Source organism: Uloborus diversus, chromosome 8 (genome assembly GCF_026930045.1).
Source record: "Uloborus diversus isolate 005 chromosome 8, Udiv.v.3.1, whole genome shotgun sequence".
Lineage (NCBI taxonomy): Eukaryota > Metazoa > Arthropoda > Arachnida > Araneae > Uloboridae > Uloborus > Uloborus diversus.
This window is the reverse complement of record NC_072738.1, coordinates 66,736,856-66,761,467: the sequence shown is the minus strand read 5'-3', so window position 1 is coordinate 66,761,467 and position 24,612 is coordinate 66,736,856. Positions and strand designations below refer to the sequence as shown.

Genomic DNA, 24,612 nt, shown 5'->3' with positions numbered 1-24,612 from the left:
GAAATCCTGAAGTTCATCAATAAATTGCTCCAATTATGACATTGAAAAGAAAGATTCTTTGGTTCACGATATGTTTCTTTCATAATTTCATCAAGTCTTTCAATAAAAAATATTATAAACTGTGTAATACACATATATGTATCAATTTTACCAATTATTTCATGTTTAGATTTTCAAAAACATTTCCCATTCACTTTCTGTATTTTTTTGCAAAATAGCCAGTTTTTGGATATTTATCCAGGCTTTGAGTAAATACCCAAAAAATATTTACCTACCCACTGGGTATTTACCCGATCCACATCACTAATCAAGCGTAAGGCTATACGGATCAACATTCAGTGTTGAGAATCGGAGGAAAAATGACTTTGACTCCGAATCCGACTTCTGGATTTTAGAAGGGTTTACTCCGACTTGCTGCAAAATCAATTCAACTTCAACTCCACGATTCGGACCCCAATTAGCGATTACTTCACTAGAATTGTGAACAAAATGAGACTCCGACTCTTCAATGATTTCTCTCTATCTCCAAAACAATTCCACTCCGTTCAATTTGACTCCCAAAATTACCGACTCTGACTTGGTTTGCGGACAAAATGATCGACTCCGACTCTTCACTAGCTGGCGCCACAAGCGTATTCACTGAATAAAATTCTCACTTTCCGTTCAGAAATCTGTCATGGTCTTGGCCCCCGATAGATGGTGCCACAAATGATTTTCCATTTAACAAATTATTTTCCTCCTTGGAAAGAACATTACTTGTCTAGTGGTTAGAATATGAAGCTTGTATTCCAGAGGCTTAGGGTTCGATTCCCGGCCAAAGCAACTTAGGTTAAACTCTCGAATCACCAAAAGAAAAATTAGAAATTAAATAAACAAGTTATAAAAAAGATATTAAATAATTGTCCCAAATGACGTCATTCGAAAATACCCCTCCTGGAAGTTTTCAAAATGGCGGAAGGGTCACGTGATCATCCAAGATGGTCGATCACCTTCTCAGTTAAATTTTTTTCCTCCTGCTTGTCCCTATATTGCTGCTGTTACTACTTCTCATCGTATTTTCATCCTAAATTCATCGCCTTGGAAAAGCACTGCTCATATATTGCTCCAAATCTCATCAGTATAGGGAGCAAAATTCATCGGATTTCGATGATCGGATTCTACTATTGCCGATGAGACATATTGGAGCAATTTACAATGAAAACTCATCAGAATCCGATCATCAGGCGGGGGTCAAAGCTTGATCGGATTTCGATGATCGGCGGATGAGTTAATGCTACTTGGGATTGTATTTCCAAAGTTAGCTACATCAAAGAAAATTGTTATTTATCAAATACATTTAGTACAGCAGTATAATACAACTAAATTTGTATATGCAATTGAAAAAGTTTACTAATTCTTGCTTTGCAAATTCAAGAGTCAACAAAAAAGTTTTTGTGCAAAAAAGCTGTTAAAAAATAAAAAAAATCCATAAAATTTGATTGTAAACTCTTAAGCTGACTAAATGGTTTTGACTTTTGAATCAGCTTTATCTATTTCTTCCCCTTGTCTCAGTTGTTAAAATTCTCTAGCAAGTGCCTAAATAATGATCAATGTTGTTTGTAAAAAATACATCAGGGCATAAAACTGGTCAGTAAAATTCAGTATTTTGAAAATTGGTCAGTACAAGTCAGTATTTATAGAATTTAGTCAGTAAAGTCTGTTTTTTCCCTCAAAATTACCAAATTTTTTTTCAGAAAAAATTCACTGTAATTTTTTTAAAATTTTCTTCTAAACTTTTTAAAATGCGAAAGAAAAGCTCTAAATTGCCAACAAGCAAACTAATTTTGCCAACCTGATAGTCTACTTAACAAAAATTGTTTGTTATTCTTTGGGGAGATCTAGTTTTATGGCAAACATAGCTTTTCCTCCTCTTTGAAATAGGTTATATTCTTTGAGGGGACATTTTCCTATTTTTGTTTAAAGTATATTAGGTAAGAGGAAGATAATATAAGAGCAATAAAGTGTGTGTATGACAGCTATATTTGTATACAATTTTGAGATGAGTAAAAATTTGTTATGTTTAAACTGTCATATTTATTTCTTGCCTTTAACATCATAAGTTCTAGCAGTATAATTGAACTTGCACCCTGATCCAAAAATATAGACACATGCAATAAAATACTATTCACAGTAAGGAACACTGGAAGCTGGCTAACCAGGGTTGGCAGGTTTCTGCCGAGGCGGTAAAAACCACTGGTAGAAACCGGTTAAAACCGGCATGGCAAAAACCCCTTTCTGCCACATTTATGGCAGAAACTCAAAAAATGCCATAAATGCAATTCCTGATATACAATAGAAAATCTATAAGAAAAATAATTAAATATTAACCCAAACACAATTGATTTACAACACTATCCCCATTCAAAATCAAATTTTACATTGTTTTCACACTGCAGCAGCCTGTAACAAAATACAAGTTTTGACGCTGTTTCTAAACCTAACCAATTTCAAGCAGGTACCACCATGTGGTATTTGAAGTAGTTGTTACAACGTGATTGGGAAAAATAAGTTTTGGGAAAAGGGCTCGATTTATTTTGTAAAACAATGGTATAAGGTACATAATCAGGGTTAATATTTGTGAGTAAAGTTCTGGCACTTTCTTCTTGATTACATGATAAATTTACTCCCAAATACTTTAGATGGAGCATATAGGCGAGTAAATAATTATCAGTAACTGCTTGATTAAGCTCTTTGAGAATAGCTTTATTCAGTTATATTAAGTGTAAAATGACAAGTTCTTGAATTTTAGAGTTTAATGAAATAAAATAAATCTGTATTTATTTAAAAATTTGATATATATATATATATATATATATATATATATATATATATATATATATTACACTTTATATTAAATGCAAACAAAATAATTATAAACAATAAACTGAAAAATTTGTTACTTACAACATTACAAGGCTAAAATTTCTAATACATAGCAATTTCAACTATGATAAATTTTACTTTGCTTTAGAAATGTCAGTCTTGTTATTTAACATTTTTACACTAATTATTAAATAACTATTATATTAAGTTTTTGCAATGACGAAATGGAGTTATATTTTTTATTTTACTTAATTGCCTGTCATTAAGTAATTACTAGAGCTATTAAAAACGTTTTCTAGTTTTTGCCAGTTTCTGCCGGTTTTTACCGGTTATAACCAGTTTCTGCCACTGGCAGGGCAAAAACCAGTTTCTGCCGGCAAAAAGCCAACCCTGTGGCTAACATAACGCCCCTCTTCAAGAAGGGGTCTGAAGGTCTTGCTGGGAATTATAGACCTGTAAGTTTGACTTCGGTGATTTGTAAGACTTTCGAAACTTTGATCAAAATTAAGATCATGATGTTCTTAGAGACTAATAGTCTGTTGACTAGTTTGCAGTATGGTTTCAGGAAAGGTAAATCCTGTACTACTAATTTATTGCATTTCTACGACAAGGTTACCTCAGCTTTAGATAACAAAAAATGTGTGGATGTTGTTTATATTGACTTTCAAAAAGCTTTTGACAAGGTACCGCATGTTGCTCTTCTCAGCAAGTTAGCTGACATTGGAATAGGAGGAAAAACTTTACTTTGGGTTAGAAATTGGCTTACTGGTAGGAAGCAAAGAGTAGTTGTGAGAGGAAATCATTCTAATTGGAGTGATGTTTTAAGTGGGGTTCCTCAGGGATCAGTTTTAGGGCCTCTTTTGTTTATTATATTTATGAATGACATCAATGAAAATATTTCTGGAAGCATGAATTGTTTTGCTGACGATGTAAAAGTTATGGGGATTGTCGAAAATGAAGAACAAGTAAAACAGCTGCAAGAGGATTTAGATCATATTACTAAGTGGGCAGATAAATGGGGTATGGCAGTTAATGTAGGGAAATGTCAAGTGCTACACTTAGGTCATGGAAATAAGCGTATGAGATATCATTTACAGGGTTCAGTCATAAATCAGGCTGAAAATGTTATGGATCTGGGTGTCTTTATAAATCAGGACTTCAAGTTTAGTCAACAGTGCAGTATTGCTAGTAACAAAGCCAACAAAATGCTTGGGTTCATCAAGAGATCTATTTCAAACAAATCTAAGAAAGTTCTTCTGCCTTTATATAGGAGTTTAGTAAGACCTCATTTGGAGTATGCTGTTCAGTTTTGGTCGCCTTATCTGAAGAAAGATATTTTCGTATTGGAAAGGGTTCAAAGAAGGGTAACTAAATTAGTAAGGGGACTCTCAGATTTAGATTATGATACCAGACTTAATAGGCTTAACATGTATAGCCTGGAGCAAAGGAGAGTCAGGGGGGACATGATTCAGTTATTTAAATTTATCAAAATGAAAGATGTAAATGGATTAAATTTTTGCGGGGAAAGCAGGACAAGGGGTCATTGTTTTAAGCTATTTAAATCTCAGGCTAACTTGGAAATCAGGAAAAACTACTACTTTAGCAGGGTCGTGGGCACTTGGAATAGCTTACCGGAAGAGGCGGTAATGAGCAAGGGAGTGGCTAGCTTTAAGAGGGCCATTGATCTTCATTGGGGACTAATTAATTGACTAGGACCAGCCTAGCTGGGCCCAGAGCCTGTTGCTGGTCGTCACATTTGTATTTGTAAACATATGAATTGAAGATATATCTATTTTGTAAGGTGAATCTATTTTGTAAGTACATGAAGTACAAGTTAGTGTTAATTTTTTAGAAAAGGTGTTGAATTTGTTTAGAAAAACAGAAAATAGGATGTCCCATAATTATAGGCACTTTTTAATTTATAAATTATATTTATGGTTGAGAAACAGTTACCAATCTTAATACAAAATTGTGATTCTCTCACCCCTAATTACATCAAACATGTAGTTTTACATTGAAGTATCAAGTTTAGCATCAGGGGTCTGTCCAGGATTTTTCACAGGGTCCGTTTTTTGTGAAAAATCAAATAATTTTGTGAAAAATGAATTAATTTTGTAAAAAATCAAATAATTTCGCAAAAAAAAAAAAAAAAAAAAAAAAAAAAAAAAAAAATTTGTTGAAACGAAATTTAAGAATTTAGAGATGGCACAAACTGCATAAATTAAACTTTAAGTTGAGTGTTTTACTCTTCTATGTCGAGAAAATCATTCTGAAGTGTTTTTCTGATATTTGGCGGGGGGGGGGGGGAGCATCGCTCTCTCAAGTATCAATATTTATCTACCATTCTACATTATGTTAAATTATACTAGAAATATTTCTGTACAGTATTTAAAATAATTGTAACAAAAAAATAAATAAATAAAATAAATTTCAGAATAGGGTTCAGCATTTAACTTTTTGACCCAAGACACTCTTAAAAAACACAGAATTTCGATTTAAACTTATAAATTCCCTGATTTTAACAAAAAATAAAAAGATATTTTAATTGTTTATCTCTTAACAAAGAGGAATAAACATCAAAAATTCGAAAAATCGGATTTTCATAGCGGATGCAAAGAGATCGCAATTCTCAAAGTGAAGGCATCAAAAGTATAAAAACGACTTGTAAAAGAAATATTTTTGATAAAATTATTTTAAAATTGCATTTTAGAGTCCTATGATAAACATTTCATTAATATCTGTGGACACAGTTGACGCAAAAATAAATAAAACAATAAAATAAACCATCTATTCATCATTTTAATTTTTGACTCATAACAGAAAATGGAATTTTGCTTTAAAAACTTGAAATGAGAGTTCCAACATAAATAAAGAGACTTTTCATTTATTTGCATCCTAATTAAGGGAAGTTAGCTTGAAAAAAGAACAAAATATGATTCTCAAATCGGATGTTAAAAGATTGCATTTTTCAAAATGTAGACATCTAAAGAAAAAAATACGGTAATTAAAAGTGTTTACTTAAAGTTAATCATCCTTGTTAGCATCGAAAAATCAAAACCCATATAATATTCTCCCAAAATAACAATTAAACATCGCACCGCACCGTAAAAACGCAAATATTGACAAGCTGGTGAAATGAAGACAATATTTTCTAATCAAGTCATTATTAAAGGTTCAACGCCAGACGCTAAGTGGTGATAATTTTGAAGTTGGTAACCCTATCGGAAGAGATCATATTTTTTCCCCACCCTTACTATTATCCCTTTGCAGCTCTAAGTTCATTTCGCAGATATATATTATTATTGTTTATTAAATCATGAGCAGGGGGGGGGGAGAAAAGTGCTTACCAATGCCTTTTCAGAAAAGTTTACAACAACACCGCTGCTAATTAGCTGTGATAAAACAAACAACCATTATATTTATTTGGCAGTAGCAATCATTTATCCCTTGCAGGAGCATCGCAAGAGTGCCGATTTTTTTTTTCCCCCCCAAAATAAGCTGATCCCTCTAATTTGACTTCAATTTATACACAGAAATATGCGTTATTTTGCTTTCAGATTTGTTCTTTCAATAAACAATTTGTGAAAGATCCGATCTTGTTTATCAGAATTTTGTGAAGGGTCCGTTTTGTTTGATCGGGATTTTGTGAAAGGTCCGTTTTGTTCGATCGCGATTTTGTGAAAGGTCCGTTTTGGTTGATTGGGTTTTTGTGAAGGGTCCGTTAACGGACCCAAATATCCTCTGGCTAGACCCCTGAGCATTATCTATGGAGTTAGCTCATAATGGTTTTTACCATGCTTGCACCTATTGCTCATTTAAGGTCTAGAATCTCTTGTTAGTTTTATACATGTATCAATACACTATGTACGTAAAGTAATGCATTAGAAACAGCTAAACTGATAAATATTAGAAATTTACATAGGATAGCAAAGTGTTTCTTTTTTTTCTTCCAAGAATGGATTTTATAATTTTAATTTTTGTTTTTGATAACAAACTTTTTGGTACAAATATGTATTATAGTACTTGAAGCTTTATCAAGTATCTCTGTACAAAATTTCATTAAAGAATTTATTTCTATGTTTTTCTATAAATTGATGTAGATACATTTTTTTCTAGGTTGATTTTGATTGGTCAGGATCTAAAGCATTATCATCCAGCAATGACGGTTTATGGTAAGCTAATACTTTTTGCAACATTGATTTACAAGTTTTTTTTTTTTTTTTTTTTTGTAATCTTTATTTTGAAATTGCACTTGGTCCACAAGGCTAAAGGGGTTGAGAAATGCTGCTTCAAGTTACAGCACACCAGTTAGCAAAAATAAACTACACCCACATGGTGGTTCACTATAATGTTATCACAATACAAACCCAATAAAAAAAGCATGAACCATACCACTTCCAGTATCTTATCGTTGTTTACACGATTATAAAGTGCCCTTATTCTGATGGTGGGAGAGAAAATAGAAATTCTTTGGAAAAATATTTGTAGGAAAATTTTAAAAAAAAACACCTTATACTGAAAAATAATTAGGTACCTATAATGATCATACAACACAAATTCAAAATAATAGAATTCGTCTCACTTTTTGGGGAAAAGTTTGTTCTAACCAAATATAAGTGCAAATTAGGTATTTAATTGAACGTGCCACCTTTCTTTGACCTTAAAGTGTGCATTAAATTTCAAATACAGTCGAGCCTCCATATATCGAACTTCCACATATCGAAATTTTCTATATATCGAAATCGCAGCAAATTTCAATGTTCATTACATAGAAAAATTGTTTCTATATATCGAAAAAATCTCTATATATCGAAATTTTTTTCGAGACATTCGTAGATTTTTTTTCTCCACTTTAGACTATTTGTCGCATGAAAAATGAAGGTTAGGGGAGAAAATTATGTTTACTAATGGTTGCTAAGAAACTCATAAGAAATCTGGGTTTGAGGGGTGTGTAGATAGGTCGTTGTTCCGTTCTGGAGTTCTTAAATTCCCTCAAGTTTATTTCAAATCTTAGTTGTAACCAGTAACACTATAAAATCAGTTTCAAGTTATCTTTTTTGTCTGTTGATTATCATTCCTAGTCTTTTTAGCTTCAGTAAAAATCATTCAGATTAAGTAGATTGATTTTTTACTTTTCTCTCGATTGCATTGTCAAAACGAAAATCCCCTTATGTTGCGAATCAAGTTGAACTCCCGAAGAATGAAGATGTATGAAGGCACAAAAAATGTAATTTCTATTAATTTTTCAGTTATTAACTTTCGTTTAATTCGATGCTCGTATAAATTAGAAATTGGATTTCATGCACTAAAATTAGATTTAATTTAATGTTTTAGGAGATTTTTATGATAAAATAAGATTGTTTCTATATATCGAATCTTTTTCCGACAATTTGCTACTTCGATATATGGAGGTCCGACTGTATATTCAATTAAAAATAACCTTAGACAGAATAATCCAAAAGTTTATAGTGATGAAGGTTTACATTAAGTCGAAAAATTAGAATATTTGACTTAATGGGGGAAACATTTTTTTCAAAAGAGCAATATCAATACCAGAATGCGTCATTTTTTTTGCTGGATTCAAAATGCTTTAATCTTTTCACACATGGATTCTACCACCTGTTTACATTAATCGTTTCTGACACTGTTTCCATACCCTCTTCAATGTAGCAACAAGCTCATTTTTGTTGGCGGGCTCCAGAACTTGAACTTCTTTTTTTAGATTTGACGGTACCACAAATTCTTGACTGTATTGAGATTGGTAGAGTTGCTTGACCAGTTTAATACCGAAATTCTTCTTTCTGTTTAAAATCTATGAGCCGATTTAGAGAATTGACACGGAGTAGAATCTTGTTGAAAGAATAAGTGTCACTAAATGTGCGCCTCAGATGAAGTATCATGCAGTATTATTGATAAACAGCGAAAGCCCGGTAGCAGAAACTGGGAAACGTGCGTCGCAGATTTTTCAGCTACCTGCAGATAATTTTACCAAAAGAAAACAAAAAGAAAGAAAGAAAAAAAAATACAACTTGGCAAAGATTTTTTTTTTGACCGTAAAGGCAACGGATGCTTCAGCATTTCAGCTAGAAACATAGTCGCCGTATTTGGTCATTCATAAGATCAAAGTAGATAAGACGCTTAAATGCCTAAGTTGTCAAAAACAAAGCAGGATTGGATGTTTTATTTAACTGCAAACTAATAAAAATAACTTAAAATGTGCTGCAAATCTTTTTTTTTTTTAATTAGATAATTCTTAATTATTGTCTTTAAAAATGCAAAATTTTATCTTCAGAATATTATTTCTCTTCATTGCTTTGGAGGCTAATGTGCTAAAAACTGACTTTTTCAATTAAATTAGTTTTTTAAGGATTTTTAATTTATTACTACTTTTATGTAACAAATTCAAAAATCTATTTATAATCATGAATTTTTCCCCGTAGACACCATGTTTGGTCATTCGCAAGAAGGTAATAGATGAGACTATCACTTGCCTAAGTTGGATACAGAATTGGATATATACCCTCAATACAAACTATTGAAAATATCAAAAAAAAAAAAAAATAGATTTATTTTTTAATAATTATTTTCAGGAAAAATCTGAACCATTATCTGCACAATTGTATTTGATCCTCATTACCTTAGAAGCTTTGCTATAAACTAAAACATTCATCTAAAATGCAGTTTCCTGCCAACTTCTCATTTACTAATTTATTTATTCATTAATTTTTTGATAAAATTCAAAAACCTATTTTGACTTGCATTTTCCGTACTTAAATAAATATGTATGGAATAATTTTTTTATAGTGCGAAGAGTTCTATTTATTTTTATGAAAGGAGTTAAAACTGCCCCTCCCCCCTTTATACTTTAAAACTCGGCGACAGTGATGGCCACTAATTTTTCAGGTCTAGTGGCACTGGCCAGTTGAAAATTTTCTGATTCTTGACCTTTACAAGGGACTTGAGTATTTTATGAAACTTAAAATAAAACTAATTATAATGCTGCAGATTATTTTCAACTGCCCAAAATGGTGTCTCAGACTGGTTAGAAAGTTTCTGTTACTGGGAGCAGAAGTCACGCATTGTTTTATTTTTATTTTAAGATATATATAATTTCTCAATTCCAGCAGCCCTCATACTGCCACAAACCAAAAAGGATGTGTCAAATTGGAGAGAATGTCTTACACAAGATTTCTCATACGCTTTTCTTTTTTAACATCAAACCCGAACACCTTTTTTTGTTCACCGACATTTCAATAAAAGATTCATCACTTAATATAATACTTTTCCAACCTTGTTGCCCCTGTATGTATGAGCTTTTCTTTGCTCCAGGAGAGTCGTGCACATTTCTGCTTCATATATATCTTTGGGCTTGCTTCGTAGATCCGCAGTTAAAACAGCAGTTTATGCAACTGTCCAAGTGGAGTTGGCCTGGATAAGATAACTATACATTCTTTCCAACACTTATGGATGTAAGAAGCATTTTTCAATGATTATTTTCGTCGATTTACTTTAATTTGGATTCATCTCTGCCAGGTGTTACAATTTTTGTACCTCGTTTACTTCGGTTATTTTTAGTTGGTCAATCCTATTATTCTTTTAAAATCTTACATACCGTAGATTGTAAAACATTCATTTGAATCGAGTTGATAGTTACAATATGCAACTCGTTTTTTCCCTATTTATTACCTTGACGACCCATTTTAACAATAAGCGGCTTTTAAAAGAGCATAAAATTATCCGGGCGCCCAAGCTCCATACTTGTGACAAACTATCGGCTAACAGGTATGCAAATATTTTCGCTATTTTTCAAAATTCACATTGAATGAATAGATTATTCTAAATTTTTGACCCATATAAAAAAATCTATTTTTCCAATGTGTTAATGATCCAAAAGTTGTTAAAATAATAATATCTGAAATTTTTAATTTGCATGTTTTCATTTTTTCCAATTCAGGGAGAAGTTTTGTTCAAACAGTTCTGATATTCCATTATTTTGAATGTGTGTTGTAGTTGGAAAAATTTTAATAGCAAATTTTTAATGACTCTTTTTTGTTTTGAGGGGTGGGAGAGAGAGAGAGAGGGCAGAAATCAATTTATGTTATGATCTGATAATATATGAGATCTGAATAAACTATGGTTTGAGCTTAAATATAACAATGTTAAATAATTTAACTAACAGGAAGGCAAAAAGAATGGTTTTTATTTTACAAAAAATGGGTAGGTTGGTCAATTCTAATGGAAAGCAGAAGGGTGGATAAATGCCTGAATAGGCAATGAAAGTCAACTTCTCTACCGAGGGTCTCCAAGAGCCAAGGCAGGCCCCTTGTCAGCATGGTCGTCCCCTCCCTGCTCCAGTAAAACTTTATACTGCTCTAGTTCTCAGCTAGCCCCTTGTTTACGACTAGGCTGCCATGACCTCTTGGTGGCCCTGTCTCCGCCCTCCCATGCTAAAGAAAACATTATCTTTACTTTTTAACATTGTTTACTGGTAGCGTATTCTTGTGCTATCTTGATTTCCTGAGTTAAGCGCCTGTAAATCGAAATAATAATAATAAAATCTGAAATTACTTCTACTTGAGTCACAATTTACTGGCATTTAAGAATTTTGCAGCTTCATTGGTGATATTTTTCGTTATTAATAAGTCAGGCACTTTTAAAGTCCCAAATTTTAGGGTCTTCCTAATTTTTGGGATTTAGAATTCAAGATTTGGTACTGTATATATGTGTAAAAATATGTGTGTTACACTCATAGTTACTGATAATTTCCTATTTTAGCCACATTTATGATACATCGACCTGGGAGTGTGTGCAGACATTCTCTTGTGGTAAGTTAAGGTTCTATTTCTTCGTTATATGACATTGATTGCAGGTTCTCATTAAGAATGAAATTTAGTCGATTTACAGACAATTCACTAAATACCAAACTCATAAAAACATGTCTGTCTTTTTTTTTTTAATTCTGTAATTCAAAAAAGGATTATAGTGACATTCATTGAGAAAAGAATTGTACTTTATTTACTCATTTTAATTAAACTTAAGTATAATTACACTGCTTTTTATTTTTATAAGCTCGTAACACCAAATTTCATTAAGTGTTTTTTTAATTTATAAAAATTTAAAAAAATACCTGAAATTAGCCAAATTTGTAATGCAAATTAGCAAAACAAAATTTATATTCTGAGTAAATTGTGAAAGCTCTGTGGTATTGAAGAATAATACACAGAAATCAACATTATCATGTTTTTGAAGTCACACTTTATTGAATCACCCTCATGTTATATATTAGACCATCTCTTTTTTAAATTAATGTAATTAAAATTAGTGAAAAAAGTTTATTATGTAATAAAAATGTTATTGTTTACAATGAAACAACTTTTTATAAATTTATATGTGTTTTTTTAGGTGATGGAGCATCTGTTTCATTTGCAAAGTTTTCACCAAATGGAAAATATGTATTGACTGCAACTTTAGACAAGTAGGTTTTCCCCAATTTCATTACTTAAAAAATGAATGAAAGCTTACGTTTATAAAAGATTTGTGTTTCAAAATGCTTAAAGGAATAATTTACCTCCATCTTAAATATGACTATCAGAAACTCTTAATTAAACAAAGTCTAAGCCTATTAAGTAAGTTACCGCCCCATAGCCAGGGCTAAGGCAGAAATACATGAAATACACCGCCAGCTCAGTCAATTCCAGCTGAGGACTGCATTTTCGTGCTTATTAGCACTCATCAGCCCGGCATAGGAGTGACTGAGCTGGAGGTGGAAAACCTCTTAAGGAAGCCTTGAGTGCCAAAAAAATGCATTAGCTACCAGTTTTTTTTTTGGCACTTAAGTCTAAGCCTTCTGTAAATGTTACCTCTCAGTAAATAATTCCTCACTCCTCAAAAAATTGAAAAGGTTTCCCTTAATGTTTCTGACCTTTTTCTGTTAAAATAGAGGTAACCGTTAGTATAGTATATACCTGCCAAGTATCCGATATTTTAATGAGACTCCTTTTTTTTTTTTTTGAAATTATCTCCTAATTTTCAGTATTTTTCAAGAAATATTTTGAAAAAAAAATCATTTAGCAAAAAAAATTTCCTTACTTTTCAACAGATGGCGCTATAGCTCAGTAGTAGCAGTGCAACAGCAATTTCCTCTAAAACAAGTGTTTTGAAAATGTGCTTTGCTGGAAACTGCATGCCTTGTTTAGGATTTTAATCTTTTTCCATCCTTCAAATTTTCCAATTAATTTAAAAGCTAGAAAGCAGTTTAATATATGCTAACTTAAACAGAGTTATTTAATTCTTTATTTAAAAGTTTTTTTGTAGTTTATTTTATTTGATTCATTCCATGTCAAACCAAAAGAAAATAGCACCTGGTCTCAGATTTTGATGAAACTTGTCATGTATACTCTTTATGTTTTTGAGAAAGCAAAAAAAAAAAATGATAAAGCTCTAAGAATTTAAATTATACAGCCTGCTAAAGGTTTTGGGAATTTCGTGGCTTTCTCTTTTTTGCACCTTGACTTGACTACTCTTCATAAAGAGATTGACATACTTCAATCTGAATTTGCAGCACTTCAGATAGCTGAAACTCTATCAAGTATTCAATGTAATAGTATCAATGTGGACAATTAATAAATAAGTGATATGTAAAATTTCGAAATAATTTCATATATTACATTAAGAGTCCTGTGCATTCTTCGTAGTAATGTAGAATGTGATTGAATTTCTCCCAAGTAAAGAGGAAAACTAGTTATTCCATTTCTTTGATCACTTTCTGATGAAAAGCTTGAAAACTTGCTGTTGATTTTTTGAAAACTTAGGATAAAAATTCTGTTACAAAATTTTTATCTAAAGCCAAATCAGTTACTTATGTTAGTAACATGTAAGTGTTATAAATGAAGTAATTAATTTGATAATTATGGTAATTGTTTTGCTGATTAACACTTTTTAAAAATTCAGTTTTTTATTCAGTCTTATATTTGTATACTTTTCAAGTGTATGAACTGTGCATAAAACTCAAAAATGCCGATTATTATTTTTTTTTTTTGGCAACATTCCACATTAGGCTGGGAAATTTGGTTGTAGCAACACAACAAAGATTTTTACGTTATCCAAAAACCAATAGGATGTATTTAGCGAACTCCACATTAGCAGAAAATCGACAGAAATGGGAAATCTTACCTACATCCGGGTCTTTCTATTTTCCCACAGCATAAACGCAGCATAATCAAGAGCTGAAAAATATTGAATTTATTATGATTCTGAAAGATTTTTACGTTATCCAAAAACCAATAGAAGCTTGCGATGTATTTAGCGATGGCGTTTGCCATTTTTATGTTGCATAAATGAAGTTGCGTTTGGTAAATGTTCATCAGAGAAGATAGACAATGCCGATCAATTAATGACAAAAAATCAATTGAAAGTACGGTTGAATAAACAGCAACTAGTGAAATGCTCAAAATAAGCTTTACTTCAGGCTTCCAAAGTAACAAAGTCCACTTATACGATATGTGTAAACATGTCAACAATTCATATCGTGACTAGATTTAAATAATTTCATTGAAAGTTTGAAAGGATAACGGAAATATGGTTTCTTGGTGAGATTCAAAAAAAATGTCGATTAATTTAATTAGCGGATTGCTGTGTATTTAAATGGACCATTTTATTTTTAACACGCTTTGGCTGAGTTATTGATCGCTTGGCAAGATTGAAATTTGAGGTTTAATTAAGTTCGCCAACTTTTTTACATTTTTAATGTAGCTTTTAATAATTATGATGACATGTTTTGGTTGAGTTATACATTGCTTGGTGAGATTGGAAATATGTAAAGTTGTTTGATGTAGTTTTAATGGAATGTTTTACATTTTAATAAAACTTTTAATGCCACATTTCTGGCTGGATTATCATAACATGATCGCTTGGCGAAGGTAGAAATAAATAATGAAATGGATGGATTATTTAACAATTTGATGAATTTTTAATGTCATTTAATGACTAGTGTGATTTTTTTTTTTTTTTTTTTTGCTACATATTTTTAATTATAACTCAACTCTTTGTGGGTTTTATAATCTTTTTTTTTTAGAATTAGTACACATCATAGAATTTTTAGAATGATCGAGGCATCGTGATTTTTTAAAACCTGCCACTACCACGTTATAAAACCTTTGTCATAAATTTATTGCAAGACATAAAATGCATGTTTGAGAACCTTACGGCGACTGAGGAAGTTTTTTTAGGTTGCCACTTTTTCAAACTAGGTCGCCACCTGTGGAGTGGCGACCGTGAATCCAGACCTTTAAAAACCGGGAAGTAAATAAAACAAACCATTGACTTTCATTGAAAGTTTTACCATAACCTAAAATAACACAACATTAAATTAAACGATGAGAGCTCCGTTATTTATTGCAAATCTCACAAGTGACCTCCCACTTTATCGTATAATTCAATCACATTATTTCTAGTAATGCTTTATTATGTGATATTTTGCCAACGCATGCTCATTTGTATTGTTTATGAGTCAAATACACGCCCAAGTAATGATAAATCCCATAATACTTTGTATTACAGGGGCGTTGATTAAATAGCAAAGATCCAATGAGATTGAAGATTTTTCTGTTCGTAGGGAACTGTCCTTTTTGGCGTAAAATATGGCTCAAGTGGAGTCAACGCTCTCCTGAAACAGAACAGAAAGCGAGCCATTTTAAGGTTCTGTTTTACGGCGATTTTGAGCCTTGCCCTTACTTACACTTTTATCAAAATTTTCTACAGAATTTTTTTTACAATGAAAGTACTTTTCAGTGTTTAAATTCTTAAATCAGAAGTAATATTTTCCATAATAAATTATTTATTTAGTTTCAACTTCTAACTTTTATTATTATTATTTTGTTTTTAGCACTCTAAAACTGTGGGACTTGAGCAAAAGCAAGGTATGCTTCCATCATGATTTTTCCGCCAACGAAAACCTTTCAATTTCAACATTTTATAGTATGATTAAGTATTTAAATATGTTATAAATATTTTGCAACAAATATCTTACTGCCATTGAGTTTATGAAATTTAAATTTTTTAATGGAATACTTTTTAATGTAATATGCTTCAAATCATAATTGGAAACGTGTGACTTACATTAAATAATAGTGTTAGAAAATTTTAGTCATAGACAGGTTGCTACATAGACATGGACGCCGGCAGAAAGGTGCAAAAAGGTTCCTTGCACTCCCCTGGCTTTGAGGGGGGGGGGATTATTAAACAAATATATATGATATTTTTAATTTATTTTAATATAATATGAATTAAATTCGTTTTTAACAAAGGACAAACTACATCATGAAAAATATTAGCCATGTTTATGTCCATGAGTGTCTTCAGGGGTGTGGATGTACTTTCATCCCCGGCTTTTAGAAAAAAATTTAATTACTTAAGTCTCATGTTTATATTTACGAGAGCTGGTAGAGGGTGCAATCTTAATCCCCTTGGCTCTTAAAAATAAAACTAATTAATTTTTCTAGAACAAACTAAAAAATACTTTTAAACAAGCACGAAATACACCGTGAAAAATATAAAATCACACTTTAATGTCCTTGAGCCTCAGCAGTGGGCTGTAAGGTGTGCACTTTCACCCCTGGCCCTTATATGTTCAATTAAATTCATTTTGAAAAGGGATATTTATTTATTACTTTAAATTTTTAACTTTCAAAAATTTTACTTGAGTCCACTTTCATCTCTTTTTGTAGCAAGTTTTAAATTTTTCTTAGTACAACTGGAAATTCTAAAACCAATTTTTATTTTAGTTCTTAAAGGATACTTGTTCTTTTTAATGTAATTTTATTACAAATGCTACATGTTAAATTTAAAATTACACTACTAAGTTTGATTTGTTTCCCCAAAGAATAACTAAATTGAATTTTGCCTTTGCAGTGTATAAAAATGTATGTTGGTCACCAAAACAAAGTGTTTTCGATGTTTGCAAATTTTTCCGTGACAGGAGGAAAGGTAATTACTTTTTGCTTTTACATTTCTAAAAAGAAAATTTTATTACTATTTTCTAGGGTTTGTCGATTCAAATCAAGTGATTTTTTAACAAAACCATTGATTAAAATCCATTGAATTTATTTTTATAAATTAATTTTGCATTTTTAGAATGTATTGCTCAAAATTTAACTATACTGCATTATACAATCTTAACTTCAAGGGACAAAACTACATAGATCCCTCTTTGTGTGTGTGTAACAGATTTTCTGACTCTTGCAATATTGCTTTGGCTTCAAAATTAGTTCAGAACAAAACAAAATTTTAAGTTTTTCAAATACACCATCACTAAGATAGTTCAGAAAAGTAATTGTTCAACGTATTATTTTACACTAAAAACATACATGATGGTGGAAACCTTATCTTTTTGCAAAGCATAAAACAAAATCACATGTTATTCAAATATTATAACGTATTTATAAAACTGAAGAATTTATTGAATATTTAGAGTACTTATCATAATTTTAAGAGTAAATTGAATGAATTCATTAGTTCAGATTGCTTTATTATCAAAGATTTTTGCCTTCTTTATACTAATTGAATTCATTCAGAACTTTTGTTGACTGTAAACTGATAAACATGAAAAACTGCCAAGTTAAAAAAAAAAATAGGAAATAGTGGTACTACTGGTTTCTTTGAATTATTGTTGAAGGATTGGTAGTTGTAGCTACGGGGCAAGGATAAACGTTGAAGTTAATTTAAATCATGCATTTCTATTGAAATTAGTCTATACTTATATCTATTATTTTTAAAAAAACAGCTACTGCCATGAAATAAAAATAGCTTAAAAGTTGCTTTTTCATCTATTGTATGAAACATATTATGTAAGTAATTAATGTCTACAAATTTTTTAAATAAAAAATCACTAACTCTACTTTCATTATTACAAAAAAAAAAAAAAAAAAAGCACTAAACTCTGTCTTGCTACAAAAACATCAAAGTTCAGTTTTAGACAGAGATATTGTTGATGTTTCTAAAATGGAACTTCAAAAGTCTTTTCTGCATTAATTTGCTACAAACTAGGGGTTTAGTTGGCTTTTTTTTTTTTTTTGCTCTCTCTAAGGCTTACATTGCGTTTTTGTTCTTTATGCATGTTCCATAAAGTTTCTGTTAATGCAATTTCAGATCCCAGATGATAACAAAACTACCATCAATCAACCTTTTTTTACATTGGAAAGTGTTATTTTATATGTTTGCCATACTTTATAAGTTTAGGGAAGTGTTAGAAATGTTAGGCATTAAAAAGGATAATAATTTAAAATCTTTTAGTTCATTGTGTCTGGATCTGAAAATGGACTGGTGTACATTTGGAACATTAACTCTCAAGAAATTGTCCAAAAGTTAGATGGTCATACAGGTAAGTAAAAAGCTACTTATTTATTCATACACTGTGCTTTTATTTTTTAGTGTGTGTGTGTGTGATGTTTAAGTGTGTGTTCGTTACATGAAAGGTTAAGTAATGCGTCTAAAAAATATTTTATATCCCTAAATAGGCAAAAGATCGTAAAACATGCCTTTTTTTAGTTTTTGATAGAGGGCTTATTCGAAATCAGGGATACGGCTTTTACTGTTCTCTTTTTAAACCTTTCCTCCCTGTTTTTGCCTGTTTCAAGCCTTATTTTACTAAAAATTCCAAAAAGAATAAGTTTTTTTTAATGTTTGATCTCCAATTTCTTACTCTTTCTATTTTTTCCTGTCGAACCTTCATCCTCCGCGATATTTGCCGAAAACTTGTTTTGGAATCATGCCAATGACGTCAAACACGTGCTGCGCCGAAAGTTGCATGCTTCCTTTGAGATTTCAATCTTATTGCATCCAGCAAGTGTTTCAATTATTTTCAATGTTGGGTAGTTTTTTACTAGATGCTACCTTATATCTGCTTATTTTATGCATCATTTCAATATTTTTATCTCTTTAATTTATTTTAGAAAAAAAAGAAAAAGTCAGTCAAAAAATGTGGCTTAGCACCCACAGTCTTGAATTTTATTGAAATGTGGCATGGTTACTTTTTTTATGTATTTAAGAAAGTGTAAAAAATATTTATGACGAATCTCAAATGGTTTAGGCTTATCAGCCTGTTAAAAGTTTTGGAATTTCATGATTAAATGAGGCAGCTGCAAGTTGTTTTGATTCCGAAATCGTATTAGGAAGTGTTTAAAAACGTTTTTTGGGTTCCAATGCACGGAAATGATAAATATATATATATATATATATATATATATATATATATAAATGATTGGTTGTTTATTTTCAATTCTTACTATGAAAAGTATGTTCTACCACATAAGGAAATTTTAGATTTTTCTCTCTGTTGTAAATTTTTACTTTACAAACAGACCTCATTTTAAAACCGATGTTCTCACTCGTTTTACACTCAATATGTTTAACTCAAATGTTTTTAATAAAAAAAAATGTATTTTTCTCTTAAAAATATGAAAAGTTGACACCACTGTGTGATGCAGCCAAGATTGACCTGTGGCTCCCTCAACCCTTTGTTCAAGGACAAGGGTTAGAAAGTGTTGCCTCTTTTTCACAATTTAGATTTATTTAGGATTAAACACTCTTGCAAAAAATGGTACAATGCAGCAAATTGTACATTTTTAGTACTTATGTTTAATTAAATACCTTTAAAACTGGTAAATTAGCCATTTTTTTCTTGAATATTTGAATATCATGGCTCACACAAATCTTGTCTTTTTGAAAAAAATTCCTGTCGCTTTGAAACTTATATTTTCTTCATTAGTCAAAAAATTATTCCTCTGGCACTATCAGTTTGAGATTTGTGGACTAAAAACACATTAAATTTGTTATTACAATTTTGGAATTAAGTTATCAAGAATCCAAACCCAAAAATATGGCACAATTTTAACAGAACTTCATTGGTATATCAAATTTTGATGTTAGATCATTCATTTCAAATGGTCCATTTTCTTTTGAAGTTATATGTGAACTTGAAGATTCCTCAGTCTCTACTACGTCTATATACACTGGTGTCCAAAAGTTAAGCATAATTCATAAAATGCGAGAAAAATCTGTAAATTTTCGTAAAATTATATAAAGTTACTTATGGAGATTCATTGGTTGAAGAAGAAACAATATGTTTATGCAAAATAGTATAGTCGATGGTGTCATGCGCGAATTAGGTGCGCGTTTCGGAATGTGGATAAAACAGCTCGCACGCTTTAGAGAGTTCGGGCGCGTTTCATGCAATTGCTGTATTAAGAAACATTGGGTCTGGTGAAGCAGAACTAATAATGGCACAAAGACGCCAATTGGACATGTTTGCGAAAGGAAGAATCGTTGGAATGCTAGAATCTGGACGATCACAAACTGAAGTGTCTCATATTCTTAATGTGCCTCAGTGTGTAATCTCGAGACTGTGGCAGAGGTTTTCAAATATGGGAGATGTTACCCGCCGACCAGTACCAGGTCGACCAAGAGTCACAACCGCAAGCCAAGATCGTTTTCTGGCAATTTCTGCTCCACGTCATAGGGACAGCTGTGCCAGAGAACTGGGTTCGGCGCTCAGTGCCGTCACAGGAATAACAATTTCGAGGCAAACTGTTTACAGGAGACTCAATCATGTGACTCTGTATGCCAGAAGACCAGCAGTTTGCATTCCTCTCACATCAGCGCATAAATGCTTTCGTTTAAACTGGAGCTTGCAACATCGGCACTGGAGTCTGGGACAGTGGGCTAATGTGATGTTCAGTGATGAATCCCGCTTTACTCTACAGAGTGCTTCTTGTCAGGTAACAATCGTGATAGAAAAGGGGACTCTTTTCCAACCGCAAAACATAGGAGAAAGACATCACTTTGCATCAGCAGGAGTAATGGTGTGGGCTGGCATTATGTTGGATAGCCGCACCGACCTCCATATTTTTGAGACAGGCTCAGTCACTGGTCAAAGATACAGAGACGAGGTTCTTGAGCCTTATGTTTGCTTGTTTCGAGGTGCTGTAGGTCCTGAGTTCATATTCATGGACGATAACGCGCCATGTCACCGAACAGCTGTGGTCGATGACTTTCTCGAATCAGAAAATATCCAGCGAATGACGTGGCCTGCGAACTCCCCTGATCTGAACCAGGGGCGGCATTTCAACATTTCATTTGGGGGGGCGAGTTTTTTTAAACATGAATTACCTTTGTATAAAATGACATGCATAAAAGGAAAACGAAGCGATCATAAAATGGATTTAATATTTAAAAAACAATGTGATTAAAACGAATTACATTTTGTGACAGAAGTTCAAATCTATTTTATAGGTTATTATAAAAATATTGCTACAGGTTTTGCCCGTTACTGAAGTTTTAGTCTGCGATTTTTGGAGTCAGGCAATAGAGAAAATTTAGTTACTATTTCATCAATGTCCAGATGTATCTTGTTCTATTGCAAGTACAGCTAGAGATGAAAGCCTTTCTTATCCCATTGTGCTTCGAAGATAACTCTTCAACCTCCTGAGACAAGAAAAAGATCTTTCACAGCTTGCTGAGCTGATTGGAATGGTTAAAAACAATTGAAGCAATAAAGCTATGTTTGAGAACACATTTTTCAGCCTTTTCTCTTTAAAATAATCAAGTCTACTTTTAAAATCCAGCTAGTCTTCATTTTTCATCATGGAATAATACAAACGCAATTCACAAAGCAATTCTTCTTCTTTCATGTTATAAACTTTACTTATATAACTGAAACATTTCCTTTTTCTTTCTCAATATCTGTTCCAGAGAGTACAGAACTTAAGGCCAACAGCGCAGATAAACTATTTTTATCAAATCTTGTTTCGATTTCATTCGAAACCGAATCTATAATTCTATACAAAATATTGATTCGATGATATGATTTTACATCATTATGTGGATTTTGTTCACCTCCTCCAAGTTCATTCGGAATTTTTTTGCGCCTTTTTAAAATTGGCCCAGAATAAGAATTTTTTTCGCAGAGTTCTGTCACAAAGCTAAATATTTGGTTAAAATATGCATCACTGCGAAAACTATTAACAGTTTCAATTGTCGATTTAGCTAAAGCTTGCACAACCTGAAAATTAAGATTAGAAGACTGAAGAAGTTTCGATAGAGTATTGCATTGTTCAAAGACGTTTCGCAATACAAACTAAGTGAAGAAAAACTCAAAAGAAGTCAAACATGTCAAAAGGACATCAGCTTTTCCACCATTTGAAGAGTCGTTTTCTGATAATTCTTCTAGGGTTGAAATTACTGCTTCAAAATTATCAAGGAGAGCTTTGATGGCTTTAACTCTCGAAGATGTCACTGGTCTTCGACCAGGCCAGCTCTTGTGTCACTGGGAGATTGCAAAACTGTCGAGCCTCCAGAAAAACTATTTGTTGAAGTGCGAATTTTTTCAAAAATGGCATGTCTTTTATAAGAAGATTCTATAAAAGAATATAATGAATTGAGTTGTTCAAATGCGTTTCTAGCAGAAGGAATCGATGAACAAGCTCTAACTAGACACAAATTTAAGATATTAGCATAGCAATGGATATAAAAGGCCGAGGAATTTTCTTGTAAAATTCGGGTAGCTACACCACTGTACGGACCTCTCATATTAGATGCTCCATCATAACACTGAACACGCAAATCTGAAATTGTTAGCCCATATGAAGAAATTATTTCTTTAATTAAAACAAACAATGCTTCTCCATCAGTTTTTTCTGTTCTGTAAAGGCTGGCAAATGATTCATGAATTTCAAAGTTATCATCAACGTATCGAAAAACTATCGCCACTTGTTCATGTCTAGAAATGTCCTGAGTTTCATCAACTATTATAGAGAAATAGCGAGCTTTTTTGATCTCCTTTTACATCTTATCAGTAAATTGTGTTTTACATAAATTGAGGATAGTGTTCTGATGTTCTTTATGCACGTAAGTGAATGATTTTTCTTTGTTTTGAAAGTCTTTCTATCGGAGGACAATCCTTAGCTCGGAGTTCCATCAACTCTAAAAAATTTCCTCTATTATTTGAGGATATTTTTTCGTCGTGTCCCCTCAAACTAATTCCTTGACGAGCACAAAAAATTACGGATTCACACACTTTTTTCAAATAGTGGCTTTTCTTCAACTTCTCTGGAATACTGTTTGTCAAGTTTGGCAGAAACAGAACCTGAAGACAGAGTATCAATAAAATTCAATGCATAGCATACTGCCGTTTTATGAGATGAGCTTGCATCGTGAATTTTAAATTTTTCGGTTGCTTTTGACCATTTACAAAAGCCATGAAGAATGAAGGTTGGCTCAACATATCCTTTTTTAACATTAGAAAAGGCTCTGCAAGGAAAACGAAACGATTTGTTGGCAGAAGGGCTGTATTCGAGCCATGAATATAAGCTGTACCATTCTTTTCTGAACTTACGGCCCTTTGGATCAGTTGGAAAGGAAGAAAGTTCCGGCTGGTAAGGTCCCAAAGTGATATTTTCTTTTGCATTTTGAGGGCCATTAGCGGGATCTCTCTCGTGCAGCAGATTTGATGTAGTAGTTTCTACATCAATTTGATCTCTTTCAGTCGAACTTTTTATCGGCATTTCACATTCTTCAGTGTCTTTCACTTCTGTTTCGCTTTGAGCATTTTTTTCAACAGAATTTTCATTGGGAGGTACAGTTCTGCCTGATTTTGGATATTTTACGAAGAAATTCGTAATGTTTCCGTTCCAACGTCGCTTTTTCGTGCTCATAACTGTCGCAAAATAAAAACGCTTCTTCTTCAACTCCAATAGAAACCCACAGCAATCAGAGCAAAAAACTTCAAATTCTACTCTTGTATCGAATGGAGATATTGCTACACTATTACGAACAGTAAAGACAGGGTTGCCAACTCCAAAAGTTATTCCCCTCCCCCCTAAACTTAACTCATAAACCCCCAAAATGCGATGGGATAAATTCATACACGTCAGAAAGTCACATAATCCTTTAACTGTGACGTCACACATGGAATAAAAAGGTCACGTGACCTATGGTGGATACAGGATTTCATTTGGGGGGGGGGCATGCTCAAGAATGTAGTCTTACGTACGACAATTTTCTTGAAGTCTGGTGTCTTTAGATGCCAACAAAAATCACCAAATCGGCCATTAGTTGGTTGAAGACTAAACTAATTTTAACTATTATAAATTAAATACTTATATTATGATCAATTAAACTTAACTAATAATAATTTAATACATTAAAATGACCTGGTTAAGTTGTATTACAACCTATTTTAGACCAGTATTCGCACCAGCCAACACAATAAATAAATACTACGAAAATCTGATAAAAATTAAATGTTTTATGCATATGATGAATTAAGATATTGGTCAAAATTAAATATTAACATAAAATTCGACACAGGACACACATCTAAATAATTATATTTAATGATAATATATAATGATTATAAATTTCCATGATACACGACACAGTATGCAGAAAAATATTATTAAAACTCACTTGATATAATAGTAAAAAATTCGGTGAAAATCTTCTTTAAAATTAAATATTTTCCGAATATAACTCGAAAACTGATGAATGCTCATTGCTCACCCGATTCTTTTCAATTGTAGAAAAATCAGAGGCGAATGAAGACGTTGCAGTCTGATACAAGAACGCATATGTTTCCGTCGGTTTTGGGTTCTTCAGTTTTATTTCAACTTATCAAAAAAGACAACAATGTTTTGTCACCCGAATACTTCATTGTTTTTGTTAGAGGTGGTCCTTTTTCTTAAAAAAACCCCGGCTTTT

The 24,612-nt window shown here is 32.1% G+C and overlaps 1 protein-coding gene across 1 annotated transcript in view; it reads left to right on the top strand.

Moving 5' to 3' along the window:
* LOC129227383 (WD repeat-containing protein 5-like) overlaps positions 1-24,612 on the top strand; it is a 49,526-nt gene that overhangs the window by 17,821 nt on the left and 7,093 nt on the right. The window contains exons 7-12 of the mRNA XM_054861935.1: positions 6,979-7,034; positions 11,638-11,687; positions 12,265-12,337; positions 15,746-15,779; positions 16,771-16,845; positions 18,151-18,238. Coding sequence (XP_054717910.1) covers positions 6,979-7,034; positions 11,638-11,687; positions 12,265-12,337; positions 15,746-15,779; positions 16,771-16,845; positions 18,151-18,238 — 376 coding nt within the window. The remainder of the gene's footprint in view (positions 1-6,978; positions 7,035-11,637; positions 11,688-12,264; positions 12,338-15,745; positions 15,780-16,770; positions 16,846-18,150; positions 18,239-24,612) is intronic.